The sequence below is a fragment of the Callorhinus ursinus genome, unplaced genomic scaffold (genome assembly GCF_003265705.2).
Source record: "Callorhinus ursinus isolate GAN/ISIS: 27379988/994484 unplaced genomic scaffold, GSC_fseal_2.0 scaffold9, whole genome shotgun sequence".
Lineage (NCBI taxonomy): Eukaryota > Metazoa > Chordata > Mammalia > Carnivora > Otariidae > Callorhinus > Callorhinus ursinus.
In genome coordinates this window covers 50,579,959-50,599,815 of record NW_027397071.1, presented here as the reverse complement: position 1 = coordinate 50,599,815, position 19,857 = coordinate 50,579,959, and the positions used below count along the sequence as shown (strand labels likewise).

The 19,857-nt window shown below is 36.2% G+C and overlaps 1 protein-coding gene and 1 long non-coding RNA gene across 7 annotated transcripts in view; one reads left to right on the top strand and one right to left on the bottom strand.

Annotated features, from left to right (window-relative positions):
• LOC141373434 (uncharacterized) overlaps window positions 1-19,857 on the bottom strand; it is a 207,923-nt gene that overhangs the window by 79,105 nt on the left and 108,961 nt on the right. The gene's annotated exons all lie outside the window — the stretch shown is intronic.
• The window catches only part of ATG4C (autophagy related 4C cysteine peptidase), a 93,024-nt gene that overhangs the window by 40,171 nt on the left and 32,996 nt on the right, over window positions 1-19,857 (top strand). For all 6 annotated transcript variants that reach the window (XM_025871756.2, XM_025871755.2, XM_073896625.1 and 3 more), the window contains 4 exons: window positions 6,999-7,232; window positions 9,773-10,103; window positions 12,024-12,094; window positions 15,352-15,488. In XM_025871756.2, the coding sequence (XP_025727541.2) occupies window positions 6,999-7,232; window positions 9,773-10,103; window positions 12,024-12,094; window positions 15,352-15,488 (773 nt within the window). The remainder of the gene's footprint in view (window positions 1-6,998; window positions 7,233-9,772; window positions 10,104-12,023; window positions 12,095-15,351; window positions 15,489-19,857) is intronic.

The window sequence follows — 19,857 nt, the reverse complement described above, 5'->3', positions numbered from 1 at the left end:
ATTATTCATTCTATTATTGATGGGCATTTGTTTTTAGTTTTTCATCATTATAAACAATGTATATAGTATTTTCTTGCATCATTTATTGATTTTTAATTCAATTCCATTGTGGTCAGACAAAATACTTTCAATATTAATCAATAATAAAATGAGATCTTATTTATTTGAGAGAGAGAGAGAACGAGAGAGTGTGTGCACGAGCAGGGATGAGGGAGAAGAAGAGGGAGAAGCAGACTCCCCGCTGAGCAGGGAGCCCGATGCGGGTCTCGATCCTGGGACTCCAGGATCATGACCTGAGCCGAAGGCAGATGCTTAACCAACTGAGCCACCCAGGTGCCCCGACAGAACAAGATCTAAAAAATGTTCAAATTTCTGGAAATTAATATATATATAATCTATATAACTCATTTCTTCATGCATGCCATTTTTTATTAAAAGTTATGATTCAAAAAATTCCGAATTCTGGGATTTTATTTCCGTAACATCTGGGATTTTATTTCCATAACCCTGGCAAGATCTAGAGCGACACAGATCCCTAAAAACAGTAGACATGGTACAAAAACCAACAGCACACATAGTAAGACCACTTGATGTCTTACTTTCATGTCATGGCTTCCTTATGTTCTACAAAGAGATCCCTAGGCAAAATCCCTCCCTGAGATGGCTTCAGTTCAGAAAAAGCTTTTATCATTTTCTAGCCTCTGTGCTACCCTCTCTACTTTTTAAAAAGTGTTTTTTTCCTTTTTTCTTTTTTTAAAGATTTTACTTATTTGACAGATAGAGACATAGCAAGAGAGGGAACACAGGCGGGGGAGTGGGAGAGCCTCATCTCTGTTCAATTTACGTTAAATAATTTTGGCCCCTATGATAGAACTGGTATGCCAGAGATGGCCTCAAATTTCAGTTTTTTCCTTAACAGTCTCTGGGCCCATCATGTCCTGAATCATCTAAGAGAAAACCTAGAAAAATCCTAGCCAGATGGGGGCATGGTGTCTGTGAAAAGATTAAGCTTACTTAGAATGAAATAAAATCCTTAATTGCTTCTCTCACAGATAATCTGTAAAATTAAATTTTGGTATTTGGTCAAGATAATACTGGTAGGACCATTTGAATTTATATACTACAAATATTTTTTGGTAGTATATTTTATCTATCTATCTCTCTATCTATCTCTCTCTCTCTCTATCTATCTATCTATCTATCTAAGCCACCCAGGAACTCTTATACTACAAATATTGACATAACAATGCACAACAGGATATCTTACACTGGGAAGGAAGAATTGTGTAATATAAAATGAAGAGTTTGTAGCTCAGGAAAGGTAGCAAGATAAATTTAAAAGCTTGAAAGATCATGCCAGATTCAGCCTGGTTGAAATAATCTAATTTTTTGCAAATGTGCCTTAATATTAGTAGAAATAAAATAATAGAAGGCAGATTATCAAGTTTAAGAATCTTATACTTATTGTGGCATCTGGGGGGCTCAGTTGGTTAAGTGCCTGTCTTCGACTCAGGTCATGATCCTGAGGTCCTGGGATTGAGCCCCATATCCGGCTCCCTGCTCAGCGAGGAGTCTGCTTCTCCCTCTCCCTCTGCCCCTCCCCACTGCTCATGCTCATATGCTCTCTCTTTCTTTCAAATAAGTCAACAAAATCTTTAAAAAAAGAATCCTATACTTATATATCATTATGAATAAATTCACCATAGGTGACTCAGAGGTTGGTAAGATGAAACTACTACTTCCTTAAGCACTTAAGATTTTTTTCTTTATCACCAGTTTGGAAATTTTTTTTTTTTAAAGATTTTATTTATTTATTTGACAGAGACATAGCGAGAGCAGGAACACAAGCAGGAGGAGTGGGAGAGGGAGAAGCAGGCTTCCTGCCGAGCAGGGAGCCCAATGTGGGACTCGATCCCAGGACCCCAGGATCATGACCTGAGCCAAAGGCAGATGCTTAATGACTGAGCCACCCAGGCGCCCACCAGTTTGGAAAAATTTGATTATGATATGCACTGGTGTAGTTTTGTTCATGTTTCTTGTGCTTAGGTTTTGTTGAACTTCTTGGAACTGTTGATTCATAGTTTTGATCAAATTTGAATTTTTTAAAAAGCTTTTATTTATTTATTTGAGAGAGAGAATGAGCAAGGGAGTGGCAGAGGGAGAAGCAGGAGAAGCAGACTCCCTGTTGAGCAGGGAGCCTGGTGTGGGGCTCAATCACACGACCCCAGAATCATGACCTGACCTGAAAGCAGATGCTTAACTGACTGAGCCACCCAGGCGCCCCTCAAATTTGAAATTTTTTCAGTCATTTTGTCTTCAAATATTTTTTCTTTCCTTCCCTTTCTTTCTCCTGGGTCTCCAATTATACATATATTTTCATTGGTGAAATTCTGCCACAGCTCACTGATGGTAGTTTATTTTATGTATGTATGTATGTATGTATGTATGTATGTATTTATTTATTTATTTTTTAAGATTTTTATTTATTTATTTGATAGAGAGAGACACAGCAAGAGCAGGAACACAAGCAGGGGGAGTGGGAGTGGGAGAAGCAGTCTTCCCGCGGAGCAGAGAGCCCGATGTGGGGCTCGATCCCAGGACCCTGGAATCATGACCTGAGCTGAAGGCAGACGCTTAATGACTGAGCCACCCAGGCACCCCATTTATTTTATTTTTAAAAAAAGACTTTATTTATTTTAGAGAGAGAGTGCAAGTGGGGGGAGGGGAAGAGGGAGAAGGAGAGAGAGAATCTCAAGCCGACTCAGTTATGAGCGCAGAGCCCAACGGGACTTGATCCCATGACCCTGAGAACATGACCTGAGCCGAAATCAAGAGTTGGACCCTTAACTGACTGAGCCTCCCAGGCGCTCCTGCTGGTCCTTTATTTTTAAAAAATTATTTTTCCTCTCTGTGTTTTATTTTGGATCGTTCTTATTGCCTGTCCTCAAGTTCACCAGTCTTTCAGTCTTTTCCTTAGCAATGTCTAATCTGCCATGAATCCCAGTCATATATTTTTCATCTTGGACATTGTAGTTCATATATCTAGAAGTTCCATTTTTTTTTTGTCTTCCTTTTCTCTAGTTACCTTTTGGAACATATATAAAATAGTTGTAATAACTTTTTTAATGTCCTTGTTTGCCAATTCTAACATTTGTATTAGTTCTGGTTCAGTTTTTATTGATTGAGTATTCTCATTTTGGCTTGTGTTTTCCTGTCTCTTTGCATGCTGAGTAATCCTTGATTGATTGCCAGACACTGTATTATTTGCCTTGTTGGGTGCTGGATATTTTTGTATTCCCTCCAGTATTGCATTGTGTGCACGTGCCAAACTTTACCTGTTTTACTCTTCGGGGGCATTTGGGTAATTTTCAATTTTTGGCAATTGTTAAGAGTGCTGCTGTGAATATTCTAGTACATGTGCTTTGGTGAATGAACATGTGTATGGATTTTCATTCAGTCTGTATACCTGGGAAAGTAATTGCTGGATCACAGGGTATTCATATGGTCAGCCTCAATAGGTTTTATATAGTAGATGTGCCAATTGGTATTCCTACTAGGTGTGTGTAGTAATTCTGCTTGCTCTTATGTCACCATTACTTGATATTTTTCTTTTTTATTAGAGCTACATTTTGATTTTATGTTTTTTAAGAGTTTATTTATTTGACAGAGACAGACACAGCGAGAGAGGGAACACAGCAGGGGGAGTGGGAGAGGGAGAAGCAGGCTTCCCATGGAGCAGGGAACCTGATGTGGGGCTCGATTGGGATCCTGACCTGAGCAAAAGGCAGATGCTCAATGACTGAGCCACCCAGGTGCCCCTACATTTTGATTTTAATTTGCATTTCTCTGATAACTAATGGAATGAGCATATTTTCATAAACATTTTTCCATTTGGATATGTCTTCTATTAGATTATCTTTTTCTTATTGATTCATTCCTAAGTTTTCTTTATAATTCTAGATATGAATCCTTTTTTGAATATATCTATAGGAAATGTCTTCTAATCTATTGGTTTTTTTTTCACTCATTTAATGTTATCTTTGGAAGAACAGTAGTGCTTAATTTTAATATAGTCTGGTTAACTATTTTACCTCCTTAAATAGTTACTACTATGTGTTCTGTTTAATAAATCCTTGCTTAGTTTAGGACAAGATGTTCTCTCTAGTATTTTGAAGCTGTCATTTCTTTGTTCTCTCTGGTTGTTTTTTTTTTTTTTAAGATTTTATTTATTTATTTGACAGAGAGAGACACAGTGAGAGAGGGAACACAAGCAGAGGGAGTTGGAGAGGGAGAAGCAGGCTTCCTGCTGAGCAGGGAGCCCGATGCCGGGCTCCATCCCAGGACCCTGGGACCATGACCTGAGCTGAAGGCAGATACTTAATGATTGAGCCACCCAGGCACCCCTCTCTGGTTGTTTTTCAGATCATTTCTTTATCTTTTGTGTGAACTTTATTTTACTCTCCTTGGAATTCATATCTTTCTTAAAATCTGAAATATTTTCAACCACTTTTAATTTATATCTGTTCCCCATTCTTCCCATTCTTTCCAGCATCTCTGATAAATCTTTGTTAGATTTTTTTTTGTGTCTCTGAAATTCTTTGGTTTTTCACATATTCTATTACTTTGTCTCTCTGTGCTGTATTCTGAGTAATTTCTTTAGCTTTTAAAGTATCTCCTAAGTGGTGTATAATTTTCTGTTTGATTTTACGCCAAATTTCTATTTTTAGTTATTATATTTTTCATTTCTAGCAGTTCAATTTGGTTTTCTTTTCTATGTGCCTGATCAATTTTAATAGTCTGTTTTTTTGTTATTTGTCTAACTTTCAATACCCTTCTATTTTTTAAACATATGCATACTTACTTTATCCTGTATCTGATAATTACAAGAGCTGTAGTCTTTGAGGGCTCATTTTATAATTTGTTTACTTATAATTACTTCCCATATTAGCTTGTTTGTGATAGTCAGCCTTGATTGAACCCTCAATGTTAATAGCAGTTCTCTTCTCTTTCCTTTATCAGCTTTCATTTCATTCTTTGTTGTGGTTCTTTGTGACTTCCCATGCTTCGTAAAGCTCTGATCTCATATCTCTCCCATCATAAAAAACAAAAGCAAAGCAAAACAAAGATTTAAAAACCCCTTTTTCTTTGGTTCCATTTATCTTACATTTACCTGACAACTGTTTATTGCACATCTACTATGAACTGAATGAACTCTGTGCTAAGTGCTGGAGCTTTAGGGATGCAGAAGAAAACATTCCTTCTCTTCTAGTGTACTTGAGGTTTGGAAGGGAGGCAGATGTAGATAAATATTATAGATATAATTAAGATTGTGAAAAGAAAAGTCAGTCAAAGAATGGGATAGCAGGGGCTGTATTATTATAGTGGAAAGTCAAGAGGACAATGAAGTTCATTTAGTACTAGCAATTTTCCAATAATATTTAGAGTAAATTTTTGGGGGGGGAGGGGCAGAGGGAGAGATTGAATCCTAAGCAGGCTCCACACCCAGCCCAGAGCCCGATGCAGGGTCCATCATGAGATCATGACTTGAGCCAAAATCAAGAGTCAGAGGCTTAACCAACTGAGCCACCCAGGTCCCGGTAAATTTTATATTTGGAGTAAATTTAGAGTAAACATTTAGAGTAAATTTAGAGTAATTTTAGAGACTAGATCTTAAAAGGATAAAGAATTAATCACTTTGTCAAGGTAGGAGATTAGGAACTATATGTTCGGCAAGCCATAGGATGAGGTGCGAGAGTTATGTACTATTGTATCAAATTTCAGACAAATTTAAATGTCTCTATAGTAGAAATTTTGGACATATTTGTAGGGCCATGTTCAATTTCTAGGCATTTTTATTTGTAATTAACTTCAAATATTGAGAGAAATTCATTGATAATGGGGGCTCGGCAGTCATTCTTTTTATTGTCATTGAAACTGTATGCCACAAGTTAGCTCCATTAAGCTGAATATTATGAAGTTTAGGTGATTGTAATTTTTTCAGAATGAACTTGAAGAAGGATAGGTGCAGCAAGGATAAAGAATAAAAGCATGATAAAACTGCCTTAACATCCTGCAGAAGGGCATTGGAAATTGAACTCCTTGGAATTGAAAGTTGTAGGCAGATTTATCTATCCACCTGTCCACCCACCCAAACCAAGCAACATTTATTAGGATCTACTTGTTTTAGCCACTCTGCTATATGCTGAGGTTGTAAAGGTGACTAAGATATTTTCTCTAGGAGTAATCAAGCAATGTCCGTTCATTTTGAGAGAGTAATCAAGGAATGTTAGTTCATTTGAGCCCCAGTATTTTGTAAATTATTGGGAAAACAGTGACCACAATTTTCACATAGAAATTGTATTACAGATAATCAATTTGAAAAAGCTTTTTAAAATGATATATGTGGGTGGGAGGAGTTTTAAAAAAAATATTCAGCATGAAAGGGTAACTATATGTTTAGGAATTTTATATTCTTACTCTTTAGCTTCTTAGTTTTGATTTTATAATTTGAGTATAAATATTCATGACAATAAATACAATGTGCACATTTTATTTGATTTTTAGAACTAGTTTATGTGATTACGTTCAGTTTTATGTATTGACAAATCATATTTTATTTGCAAACCTCATTTTAGAGAGCACTAATATGTATATTCTGAGCCAAATGAGGCAAAAAGAAAAGGTATTTTTATATTATCCCCTCATAAAAGAGTTGATTATATTTGGAATATAGGATATTATTATTAACAGTATTACTGATGAAACCTTTTATTAGCTAGTTCAAGAGTGTACAAAACATTTCAGCATCCATTCTTATTTGATTTTTATAATAGCCTGATTAGGCAGAATAACATTTATCTTCATTTAAATTGAAAAAAAGTGTTAGAAAAATTATAATATACTCCATATCTTATGGACAGTAATGGGAACATAATACCATTATTGACGTTTCTTTGCATATATTTAGACTATAGTTTGTTTATATTTTTATTTTGTAGATGAAAATACACTGTTACCTGCAAGATCAGGATGTACAATAGAAGATCATGTAATTGCAGGAAATGTAGAAGAATTTCGTAAAGATTTCATTTCAAGAATATGGTTGACCTACAGGGAAGAATTTCCTCAAATAGAAGGCTCGGCTTTGACAACAGACTGTGGTTGGGGCTGTACATTAAGAACTGGCCAGATGCTATTGGCTCAAGGACTCGTACTACACTTTCTTGGTAGAGGTAAACCAAATCTCTGTTTTTGGGGGGATTTTTGTTTTGTTCTTTGTTTTGGGGGGCAGGGACAGAGAGAGAGGAAGAGAGAGAATCTTAAGCAGGTTCCATACACAGTGCAGAGCCTGCCGTGGGGCTCAATCTTAGAACCCTGAGATCATGACCTAAGCCAAAATCAAGAGTCAGAGGCTTAACTGACTGAGCCACCCAGGTGCAACCTGCTTGTTTTTTTTAAATTTGAACTCCAGCTTGCAAACTGTGTAAAATTTCTTATGGTTAATTTCTTGGCTTCCTGATGTCTTCTAAAAGTTGTAACTAATCTAGCATATTCCATCTTTATTGAACTAGGCTAGATATGACTTACATGTAAGTATAAGTTTTTAGTAGCCTTTGGATTTTTGTTGTTGTTGTTGTTGTTATTTAGTTCTTTTTGATTGAATTATCTGGATTATCTCCAGTTCAGTAAATCTTGAGCAGGTCAATAGCAGTAACTTTGAGCAGATAGTTGATATTTTTATATTATTTAAATCTTAAGAAATTTAAACCGGTTTCTTTATTTTCTCTCTATATATCAATAATGCTTTAAAATGTTTTTATCTTTACAAATATGATTATAATCAGTTAACTTAATTAGGCATATTCTTTTTTTTTTTTAAGATTTTATTTATTTATTTGACAGAGAGAGACACAGCGAAAGAGGGAACACAAGCAGGGGGAGTGGGAGAGGGAGAAGCAGGCTTCCCGCGGAGCAGGGAGCCTGATGTGGGGCTCGATCCCAGGACCTTAGGATCACGACCTGAGCCAAAGGCAAACGCTTAATGACTGAGCCACCCAGGAGCCCCTTGATTAGGCATATTCCTTTTTTTTTTTTTTAAAGATTTTATTTATTTATTTGAGAGAGAGAGAATGAGAAATAGAGAGCACGAGAGGGAAGAGGGTCAGAGGGAGAAGCAGACTCCCTGCTGAGTAGGGAGCCCGATGTGGGACTCGATCCCGGGACTCCAGGATCATGACCTGAGCCGAAGGCAGTCACTTAACCAACTGAGCCACCCAGGCGCCCTAGGCATATTCTTAATAAGGTTATCATGCTTAGTCTTTTAAGACTCTCAAAAATATTGATACTTCTTACATATATCTATTTTTATTTTATTTTATTTTTAATTTTTTAAAAAGATTTTATTTATTTGAAGAGAGAGAGACAGTGAGAGAGGGAACACAAGCAGGGGGAGTGGGAGAGGGAGAAGCAGGCTTCCCGCCAAGCAGGGAGCCCGATGTGGGGCTTGATCCCAGGACCCTGAGATCATGACCCAAGCCGAAGGCAGTCACTTAACCAACTGAGCCACCCAGGTGCCTACATTTATCTATTTTTAAAAAAGAAAAACCTTTCTTACCATTTTTAATAATTTGTACATTTGTAGGGAGATTTTAGTTTAGTATTTTAGGCTATCATATATGCTTATTACTAAGTATTATCATATTTTTAAAGTGTTAGATAATTTCCCTGCAATGCATGGCAAATATTTGGTAACCTTTCTGTAGGGATTATTGATGAAATTATTTAGAGAGAATGTTTATTCAAGAGTGGTATGGATAATACAAAGAAAAAGAATTTTTAAACTTTGGGATGATTTATTTGTAGTCTTGTGCAATCACGGGCAAGAATTGGGATATTTTTTATAGTCCTAACTAGTTCTCTGAATCTATGATTCATTTTGTTAACTTAAAGTTATATGTGTGCTTGGAACTGTCTTGTCATAAAAACTGAAGTAGTGAATATAGTTGGTTTTGGGGGTATGTTTGATCTTTAATGACTTCTATTTATTAACTTTTCATTTATTAGAGAATTGATATTACTCCCTAAACAATGATTATTTTGAAAAGATTGTTTGAGAAAAGGACAAAGAAAAGAAATTTAAAATTTCCATGGTTAAGACTTCTATTTTAACATATAGTCAAATTAAAATCTACTTTCTGAAGTTATTCTCTCATTAATGTTAGTAAATATGTTTATTGTGCGTTTGGGTAGTCAAGATTGGATGTCTGATAAATAGTACTGGTAAGGGAGTACAGAAGTCCTCATTCCATTTCAGCACTGTCGAAAGAAAAGAAAGGAAAGAAAAGCATTTTCCGGAGTTGTTTATTTGTACCTGAGTTTACTATTTTTTAAAAATTATTTCTCAATATTATTTTTTAAATTTTATCTCAAAGCTTTATTGAGATATAATTTACATAACATAAATTCACTCATTTAAAGTAAACAATTCAGTGGTTTTGGTATGCTTCCAGGCTTCTGCAACCATCACCATCACCTAATTTTAGGACATTTTCATCATCCCCAAAAGAAACCTCATACCTTTGGCAGTCACTCCCAATACCCTGCTTGCCATATGCAACCATTAATCTACTTTCTGTCTCTGTAAATTTGCCTACTTCTGAGTTTACTATTTTAGTTTAGTAACCTGTATGACTTTAAATGCTATCTACTTATTTTAGTAGAATTGTTAAAATCTATTAAAAGATCTGAACACCTTGCTTTGGAACTACTTTAGCTTGGACCTGGCCTGATGCTTTGAACATTGAAAATTCAGACTCTGAATCATGGACTTCCAACACTGTAAAAAAATTTACTGCATCATTTGAAGCATCACTTTCAGGGGAAAGAGAACTCAAAACCCCAACAGTTTCTCAGAAGAAAACAATCAGGAGATATTCTGATGATCATGAAATGCAAAATGAAATTTATCACAGGAAAATCATCTCTTGGTTTGGTGATTCCCCTTTGGCTCTCTTTGGTTTACATCAACTAATAGAATATGGAAAGAAGTCTGGGAAAAAAGCTGGAGATTGGTATGGACCAGCTGTGGTTGCTCATATTTTAAGGTAAAATTGTATTAAAATCTTTCATCTTATGACAGAGGTCCTTAGGCTCAGAGATACTGATTTTTGCAGTGCATATATATAATTGGAACTTTTAAAGTCTTACTGTTTGAGAATATTCATAAGGAAGAATTCATTTGCTAATAAGGAAAAAACAAGACATTGCAACTCTAGTTACATTTAATATATCTGTGACAAATTTTTCCTCTTTTGTTCATGGGGATAGATATCTAGGGTCCCTTTCTAACCAGGTTTTCATTAGACTACCTTATTGGAATGTTCTAAAAACTAACAACTCTTTCAACCTTGGAACATGCATAACATTATAGTTTTTTTTTTTAATAGTGTAACCTGGGGGCTGTAATGTACTGATAGTGTAATGAAATGTCAAGAGCTAAAATTGATGTTTTCAGCATTTCTTTGCACACATCAGATTCTTGTGAATTGTAAATGTATGGGACTATTAATATTATAATTATATCATAGTAAAAGTAAAGGGTCTGTGACATTCAGAGTAGTTAGAAAAAAGTCGAAAGTCAAATTTCACTGTACCTCAGCCTTTTATGTGCCATTTGGATACTGCTTAATTTAAAAAAAAAAAATTGTCTTATTTGTTGTGTGTCCCATTGTTGTAAATGGAATCATTAATATGTCACCCAAATATAGTATGTTATAGTCAGTTTACTCTATTTAAAATAATATATAAATTAGAAATTATTATACATTTTTTTGCATATTAGCTGGCTTTTATATTTTATAGGCCAGATGCTTACAAATGGAAATGTATTTGTCTAATGTTATTAAATGGATTGTTAATAATAATATCAAGTCTTGCTTGGTATGATATTTATAAAAGCATAATTATAAAACTTAGTTTCTACTCTTCAAGATATTATGTTCTATACCCCAGGGATCAGAACACTTTTTCTGTAAAAGGCCTCATGGTAAATATTTTAGGCTTTACAGACTGTAAAGAGCTCTGTTGACCATTTTTCTTTTCTTTTTTTGTTTTACAACCCTTCAAAACTATAAAAGCCATTCTTAGCTTGCAGGTTGTACAAAAATAGGCCACAGGTTGTATTTGGCCTATGGGCCAAATAGTTTGCCAATCCCTCTTCTAAATTAACACATACAAACATAAATAATAAGTTATGTAAAATTAAAAAATTATAAAGATACAGTTAAATAAAGATATTTCTATTTCTCCAATTTGTGTAATTTCTTTTTACAGATATTGTGACTTTTTTCAAATCATGTGCACCATCGAGAACATTATATTCATTGAGAAATATTTTTCAACTTGCAGTTTACTTACAGAATTCTAAGACTCAAAATTAGGAAATTCATTTGTTCAGGTTACATAGGTTTTTGAGTGAAGGGAAAAAAAGTCATGCATTTATTTATTTATTTATTTATTTATTTTAAACATTTATTTATTTGAGAGAGAGTGAGCGGGAGGAGGGGAGAGGCAGAGGGAGAGAGAGAGAGAAAAAAATCTCCAGCAGACTCCCCGCTGAGCATGCAGCACATCTGGGGCTTGATCTCATGACCCTGAGATCATGACCTGAGCCGAAATTGAGTCCAAGGCTTAACCAGCTGAGCTACCCAGCCACCCTGTAACTTATGGTTTAATGTTCTTTGAGTAATTTATTTATTTTTTAAAAAGATTTTATTTATTTATTTGGCAGAGAGAGAGCGAGCAAACACAAGCAGGGGGAGCAGCAGGCAGAGGGGGAGGGAGAAGCAGGTTTCCCGTGGAGCAGGGAGCCTGATGCGGGGCTCGATCCCAGGACTCTGGGATCATGACCTGAGCTGAAGGCAGACGCTTAACGACTGAGCCACCCAGGCGCCCCTCCCCTTAAATCTTTAATTATTAACTGGAAATGTTAGGCTTTTAAAGGATGATACATGTTGTTTTTTTAGAAAAGCAGTTGAAGAAGCAAGACACCCTGATTTACAAGGAATAACTATTTATGTTGCACAAGACTGTACAGGTGAGGAATGTATATAATTCTAATTTTTATCTGGTTATTTGGTTATACTTTTTTATTTAGATTTAATTGGCATATGACATATTAGTTTCAGGTGTACAATATAATGACTTAATATTTGTATATATTGTGAAATGATCACCACAGTAAGTCTAATTAACATCTGTCACCATACATAGTCACAAAAATCATTTTTTTGTGATAAAAACTTTTAAGATCTACTCTTGTAGCAACTTCTAAAAAAATATTTTATTTATTTGTGAGAGAGAGCGAGCACAAATCGGAGGGGCAGAGGGAGAGGGAGAAGTAGACTCTATGCTGAGCAGGGAGCCAGATATGGGGCTTGATTCCAGGAGCCTAGGATCACCACCTGAAACCTGAGACCGAAGGCAGACGCCCAACCAGTTGAGCCACCCAGGTGTCCCCTTAGCAACTTTCAAATATAACAACATAATATTATGAACTGTAGTCCCCATGCTGTATGTTACATTCTCATGACTTATTTATTTTGTAGCTGGAAGTTTGTATCTTTTGACCCCCTTTACCCACTTCCCCCTCTTCCCCACCCCCTGCCTCTGGAAACCAGCAATCTGTTTTCTGAAGGGAAGGCTCATTTGATTCAAGTATCTATTAGGTCAGAAGAGTCAGAGATAGGGATGGTCATGTGTGTGCTGCCTCAGAAAAATTAGAGAATTTAAAGGTTTATAATTAGAATCCATTACTGAGTAGTTTGGAAAAAGTAAGATGATAGAATTGAAACATGGAAAGAACTATGGTTGCATTTTTGTACCTTTGGTTTAGATTGATTATGGGAGATAGGGAAGCTGATAAACGGAAGAATTTGATAGCTCATAACCTAAATTTGGAATTTAAAGGGGAGAAGTGGGGCACAAGTAGCAGAATTTGTTAATCAGCTAACTGTACAAGAGTAGAAGAGTTTGTTTTTCTTCAAACAGGGAGTTTGAAGAAAGCTTTTTTGTTGTTGAACAAAACAAAATAAAGTTTTGTCTATATTTGGTTCTACAAATCCTCCCATTTTCTCTTGAAGTATTTTACTTAGGCTGTCACACCCCTCACTCTACCCAAACTGCTCTTATCAATAATTTAATCTTGCTAAAAATCCAGTGGTCACTTCTCAGTCCTCACATCACACAATCTACTAGCAGCATTTCACACAGTCGACCACTTTTTCCTCCTTGTGATGTTTTGTTTACTTGATTTCTAGAGTGCGACTTTTCAGGTTTCCTTCTACAGTGCACACTCCTTCACAGTGTTCTTCGCTGCTTTTCCTTATCTCACTGATCTCTAAAATTGCACTCGGCCTTTAGACCTCCTCTCTTGTACACAGATTTGAATTCACCTGGTCTCATGGCTTTACAGGACCATCTATACGCTGTCAACTCCCAAATGTATAGGGCCTCTCACCAAATCCAGGCTTTTATATCCTTAACTGTCTACTCATCCTCCCCGCTTGCATGTTTAATAGATATCTGACACTTACCATGTCTAAAACTGAATCCCCAATTCTCCTACTCTTTCCCCTCCTATAGTTGTCTATAGTATGTCTTTGTAAATGGTATGTCTCTTACTCTGTTTACTTAGACCAAAGCCATTCAATCACCTATGACTTCCTTTTTTTCTTCTCCCATCTTGCATTTAACATATTAAGGAGTTCTTTAACTTACTGATCACTTTTAACCAGCTCCACATGACCATCCCATGACTGTTCCCTATCTTCACAATTCCTGCCCTTGTTCAAGCTACTAGCATCTCTTGTTAGATTACTGCGGCTACTTTCCTTCCTTCCTTCCTTCCTTCCTTCCTTCCTTCCTTCTTTCCTTCCTTCCATTTATTTATTTGAGAGAGACAGAGAGAGAGAGCATGTGAGCGTGGTGAGCAGGGGGAGGGACAGAGGGAGAGGCAGAGAGAGACTCTGAAGCAAACTTCCCACTGAATGTGGAACCTGATGCAGGGCTTAATCTCAGGACCCTATATATCATGACCTGAGCTGAAATCAAGAGTTGGATGCTTAACTGACTGAGCCACCCAGGCGCCCTCTTTTCTAACTGTTCTCTGTTCTTCAGCCCTTGCCCCTACAGTCTGTTATCAACACAGGAACCACACTAGTAAAGTGTAAGTCAGATTAGGACATTCCTTTTCTAAAAAACTCTTCAGTAGCATGCTATCTCACTCAAAGTAAAAACTGCAGTCTTTCAAAATGGCCTTTAAGAGTTCATGCAATCTGGGGCGCCTGGGTGGCTCAGACGGGTAAGCATCTGCCTTTGGCTCAGGTCGTGATCCCAGGGTCCTGGGATTGAGCCCCACATTGGGCTCTCTGCTCAGTGGGAAGTCTGCTTGTCTCTCTCCCTCTGCCCCTCACCCTCACTCATGCTCTCTCTCAAATAAATAGATAAAATCTTAAAAAAAAAAAAAGTTCACAGAATCTGTCTTCATTCTCCCCCAGTGTTTTACTTTATCTCCTAACCTTATTTCGTATTATTTTACCCCTTGCCAACTTCCCTCCAGAAACACAGGCCTCTTGTTCGTGGAATATGCTGACTACGACTCTGCCTTAAGGCATTTGCATTGACTGATCTTTATACCTGGAATGCTCTTCCCCCAAGTTTTGGCATTTCTTGGTTTCTTACTTTGTCTTGACTTAAATGTTATGTTTTTCATAAGGCCCTCCTTACCACCTTATTTTAACTCCCACCCCCTCACGCCTACATTTCCTAGCCATCTTTCTCCCTTTTTCTTCAAAGCACTCATCACCATCTGACATCTTTTTTTAAGATTTTATTTATTTGAGTGAGAGAGAGCTCACACAAGTGAAAGGGAGTGGCAGAGGAAGAGGGAGAAGCAAACTCCCTGGACGTGGGGCTTGATCCCAGCATCCTGGGATCATGACCTAAGCCGAAGGCAGATGCTTAACCAGCTGAGCCACCCAGGCGCCCCAACCATCTGACATATTTTATATTTTATGAATTTACTGTCTATTTCCTTATATTAGAGTATATGATCTATGAGGACAGGGTTTTCCTCTATTTTGCTCACTGGTGAAACCCTTAATGCCATATAGTAGCTATTCAGTAAGTACCTGCTGAATGTATAAACGAGGTAGACATTTTTTAATTCATTGAGACCTTGATAGTGGTATCAGAGATTAGATGACTGGCTATTGGGGAGGAGGGATTAGAGTAAAAATATTTCTGAAAATCATTTTTATAAAATTTAATACATATTTATTGTATTTTTCTCAGTTTACAGTTCTGATGTAATTGATAAGCAGTGCACTTCCATGGCCTCTGATAATATAGATGACAAAGCTGTTATTATTCTAATCCCTGTTAGACTTGGTGGGGAAAGAACCAACACCGACTACTTAGATTTTGTAAAGGTATGAAATAACATTTTTTTAAGGTAATGCTAGCTAATATGAAAGATACAGAAGGTTTGCGGTCTTTTTTTCTATGAAATTGGTAGTGATGATTTTATAAAGCTTGATAATAGAAATTTTAAATTTCAGATTGTAAGATCAAATATGATTTGAAGGGTATGGTGTTCTATGATCAAGTAAAAAGCCTTTTAAACTTCTTGTAGCTAATCAAGGAGACATAGATGCAGCAATAATCATAATCTATAATATGTCTACAGTACCCATTATCCCTATTTGTGATTGTTTGAAAGTGTGTACCTTTATTTATAAAACCCACATTAAACTATTTTGAGATAATTATTGAAACAAACTGAGTTTACTATTATTGCTGTTTTATCTCTTAACTTGATTCCTGTGCCACCATAAGGTCAATAAGTAGAATGACTATTTATTTATATAGACAGAAATGATGAAGATAGTATGGGGGAAGGTTCCATCTTGGTTTTCTTTATATTAACCAGTTAAAAATCTGTTCTATTTGAGAACACATAATTCTTTTTTCCAGATGAACCTGTCTAATTATATTATCTTGTTTTGGGCACCAAGATGTTCCGTTGTCACACAACTTTAACTTAAAAGGATTTTTTTAAATTTCAGTATAGTTGACACACAATGTTACATTAGTTTCAGGTGCACAACATAGTGACTCAACTTCTCTATATGTTATGCTGTGCTCACCATCTGTCACCATACAGTGCTCTTACAGTGTCATTGACTATATTCCCTATGCTGTCTTTTATGATTGTGACTTTTTCACTCCACAACTGGAAGCCTGTCTCTCCCATTCCTCTTTACTCATTTTGCCCATCTCCCCCGCCTCCCTTCTCTCTGTATTTATAGGTCTGATTCTGTTTTTTGCACAAAACTTTAACTTTTGAAATACTAGTTTTGGTTAAGATTATAGTATTTATATTATTTTCATAGTTTTAATAAAGTTTCTCATCTTTTCAGGGCCAGAGATGGAATTTCTCTTTGAATGGAGTGTTATGGCATATAGTAATCTTGAAATTTGTCTTTTATGTTTCAGTAACAGTTTGTTCCCCATGTGAAGCTTCATGGTCCATGTGTATATGAGTGGAACATATATCCTCACTATAGACTCTGCTGTTTCTAAAAATCTAGAGCAGTTGTTTTCAATACATGAGATACGGAAGTTTTCTGGCTGGTATATTGGCTTTTTGTAATAGTTACTAAAATTCTGCAGGCATACATGTTACTAATAATACCAATACTATACTATATCGATAACATATGAATCCCCTAGGTAGAAGTGGGGTTTTGATTTCTAACATGTGGGCTCTGTAGTAAAGTTAATGGTAGAATGTGGGAAGTTATGAACCATTTCATCTAGCAAATTCATTGAGGGTTTTGAGACTTCTGGCATGTTGCCATGTCTCAGTAGGTTGTAGTCAAGTCTGAACTAGATTCCCTCTGCCTTTTCTATAACCATGAAAAGACTAGAAACTGAGACAATCTTGGAACTGACTCCTTTAGCCAAACCCCCATTTCTAGTGGAATGGGCTGCAGATGGCTTCAAGGCATGTTTCATCTAGCTAAGGTACTAATATTTTTTATCAGATGGTAGGACTGCCTCATGCTCTTGAATGATTTATTAGAGCCTGAAGTGTGGTAAACAAACCATAGTTAGCTATTAAAGTGATCCTCAGTACCCAACATATAGGAGTTGCTCAACAAATACTTGTTAATGCTCATATTTGTGTAATACTTTTAATACAGATATATCTCATTTTGCCATCACAACAGCTAGGAACTATCTTATCCTTATAAAACAGAAAAGACAGATGTTACGTCGTAAGTTTAAGTTCAGCAAAAATTCTGGTCTGTTACCAGAATTTTTGTTATTTTTGTATTTTTCCCTAACATGTGGACTTTTATTTTTAAAAATATTTTATTTATTTATTTATTTAGCATGAGTGGGGAAGAGAGGCAGAGGGAGAGGGAATCTTAAGCAGGCTCCCTACTGAGTGCAGAGCCTGATGTGGGCTCACGACCCTGAGATCACAACCTAAGCCAAAACCAAGAGTTGGATGCTCAGCCAACTGAGCCACCCAGGCGCTCCTAAAATATGGACTTTTATTTATTTATTTTTTAAAAAGATTTTATTTATTTATTTGACAGAGAGAGACACAGTGAGAGAGGGAACACAAGCAGGGGGAGTTGGGGAGGGAGAAGAAGACTCCCCGCTGAGCAGGGAGCCCTATGTGGGGCTCGATCCCAGGACCCTGGGATCATGACCTGAGCCGAAGGCAGACGCTTAACGACTGAGCCACCCAGGCGCCCCTAAAATATGGACTTTTAAAAATGTAATACTCTTTGAGCTTCTACCAGTTTAATTTATACATTTTATACATTTTAATTTTTCTAATTATCGGCAAAAAATGGCTGAGATGGCTGAGGGAAGTAGGTTATATGCTATGTGTTATGTTTGCTTAGGGGTTGGTTGGGTCAAAAGCCAAAATGATAACTTGTAAAGAGGCATTCACTTGGAAGTGAAAAAATAGAGTGTCTGGTGGTCCTAAAAGAAGAATAATCTTCTTCCTCTTTCATTTCTTCTTCCTCCTCTATTCTTTCTCTTTCTTCACCTCCTCCTCCTCCACCTCTATGTCCACCACCATTCCACACTTCCTACTCCATCTCCCTCTCTCCTTCCACTTCCTCCTCCTTCTTTTTCAGCAGTTGTATTTTTTCCTGCCAAACCATTGCGCTTGTACTCTCTAAAATTCACCACTCGGTTCTATTTTTCAAATTTATTAATCAAGGTAATTCCAATCTTTCAGAGATGGGACCATCCCCTGCTACTTTCTGTGAGGAGAAAGAAACGTGGTGTGGTGCTTTATCAACTCTTAGCTCAGGAAGTTTGTTTGTTTGTTTGTTTGTTTATTTATATTTTAAAAGACCTGGAATGGGGAAAATCTAATATGTTCTCCTTCTCCAGCAAGACAAATTAGGACTTTTCTTTTTGACTGATTACTTCAGTCTTATTTATTGCCTCATGGGTATAGCTCAATAAATTCTCACCACTAGATAACTGTGAAGAAGCTTTTTTAGGAACTGAAGAGTGTTTCAGGTTTCCAAAGGTACAGTCTCTTATATGTAATGGCATTCTAGTTCCTAATCTGCTTCTAAGTGTTTATTGCTAAATCTGCTCTAGTCTGTTGCAAAGAAAATATAGATGTCAGGAACCAAAGTCTTTATTCCATTACTTGGAGTCATTCTTTTTTGCTGAGGAGAGTCACTGATGATTCTTGCTGTATATATTTTTTCTTTTCTTGGCTATGAGGGACTAAGAACTTTCACTTCCTCATGGTTCTTTCTGTCAAAAACATTGTGTGTCAGCTGATCAGACTGCCTCAAGTTGAAGTAAGGCACTCTCTAATTAAGGATTTTTATTTGAGGGGAAAGGAACAGAACAACAGACTATTAATGGAATAATAATAAAAATAGAATAATATTTTACTATTTTCTGTATAATTTCAGATTAATTTATTTGTTAGCTCTGAAATTTTAACCTATGCCTTCTTTGTTTTATTTAACTTTTTAGTTGCAGTTCTCCTTTCCAAAAAACCTCTATGATATTTTCACATGACTGAAAATATACAAAGTTGTTATTTTCTCTAAAGGGTTATTTATAACAGGGAGGCTCTGGAAACAAATACTCATGATGGAGATTTTGAAGCATGTTGGGCTATTTTCATAAAATTGAATATTTTACAGCCACTAGGTATTATACTAGTGATCTATATTTATTGGTAGAAAAAGATGTTTACAACATAATGAGTGACTAAAGTTAAAACAGCATATGTAGTGTGAAGCCACATACATAAGATTGTATTCATAAATCTCTATGTGATCTCTGTGTAACACAGATCAAGTTCAAGAAGGTGTTCCCCGAATATTAATAATGATGAGCTCTGTGTTTTGGGGTTTTGGGAAATTGTTAGGTTTTTTTTTTTTTAAATTAGTTTATTTAAGTAATCTCAACACCCAGTATGGGACTTGAATTTATGACCCTGAGATCAAGAGTTGCATGGTCTTTGAGCCAGCCAGGCACCCAGGAAATTTTTACCTCTTTTTAAGTAGGCTCTATGCCAAGTATGGAGCCCAAAGTGGGGCTTGAACTCAGGACCCTGCGATCAAAACCTGAGCTGAAATCAAGAGTTGGATGCTTAACACACTGAGCCATCCAGGCCCCCCAATTTTTACTTTTTAATATATACTCTGTTTTTAAAATAACAACCAGATATGATTATTATTTTTTAAAGATTTATTTATTTATTTATTTATTTATTTATTTATTTATTTATTTATT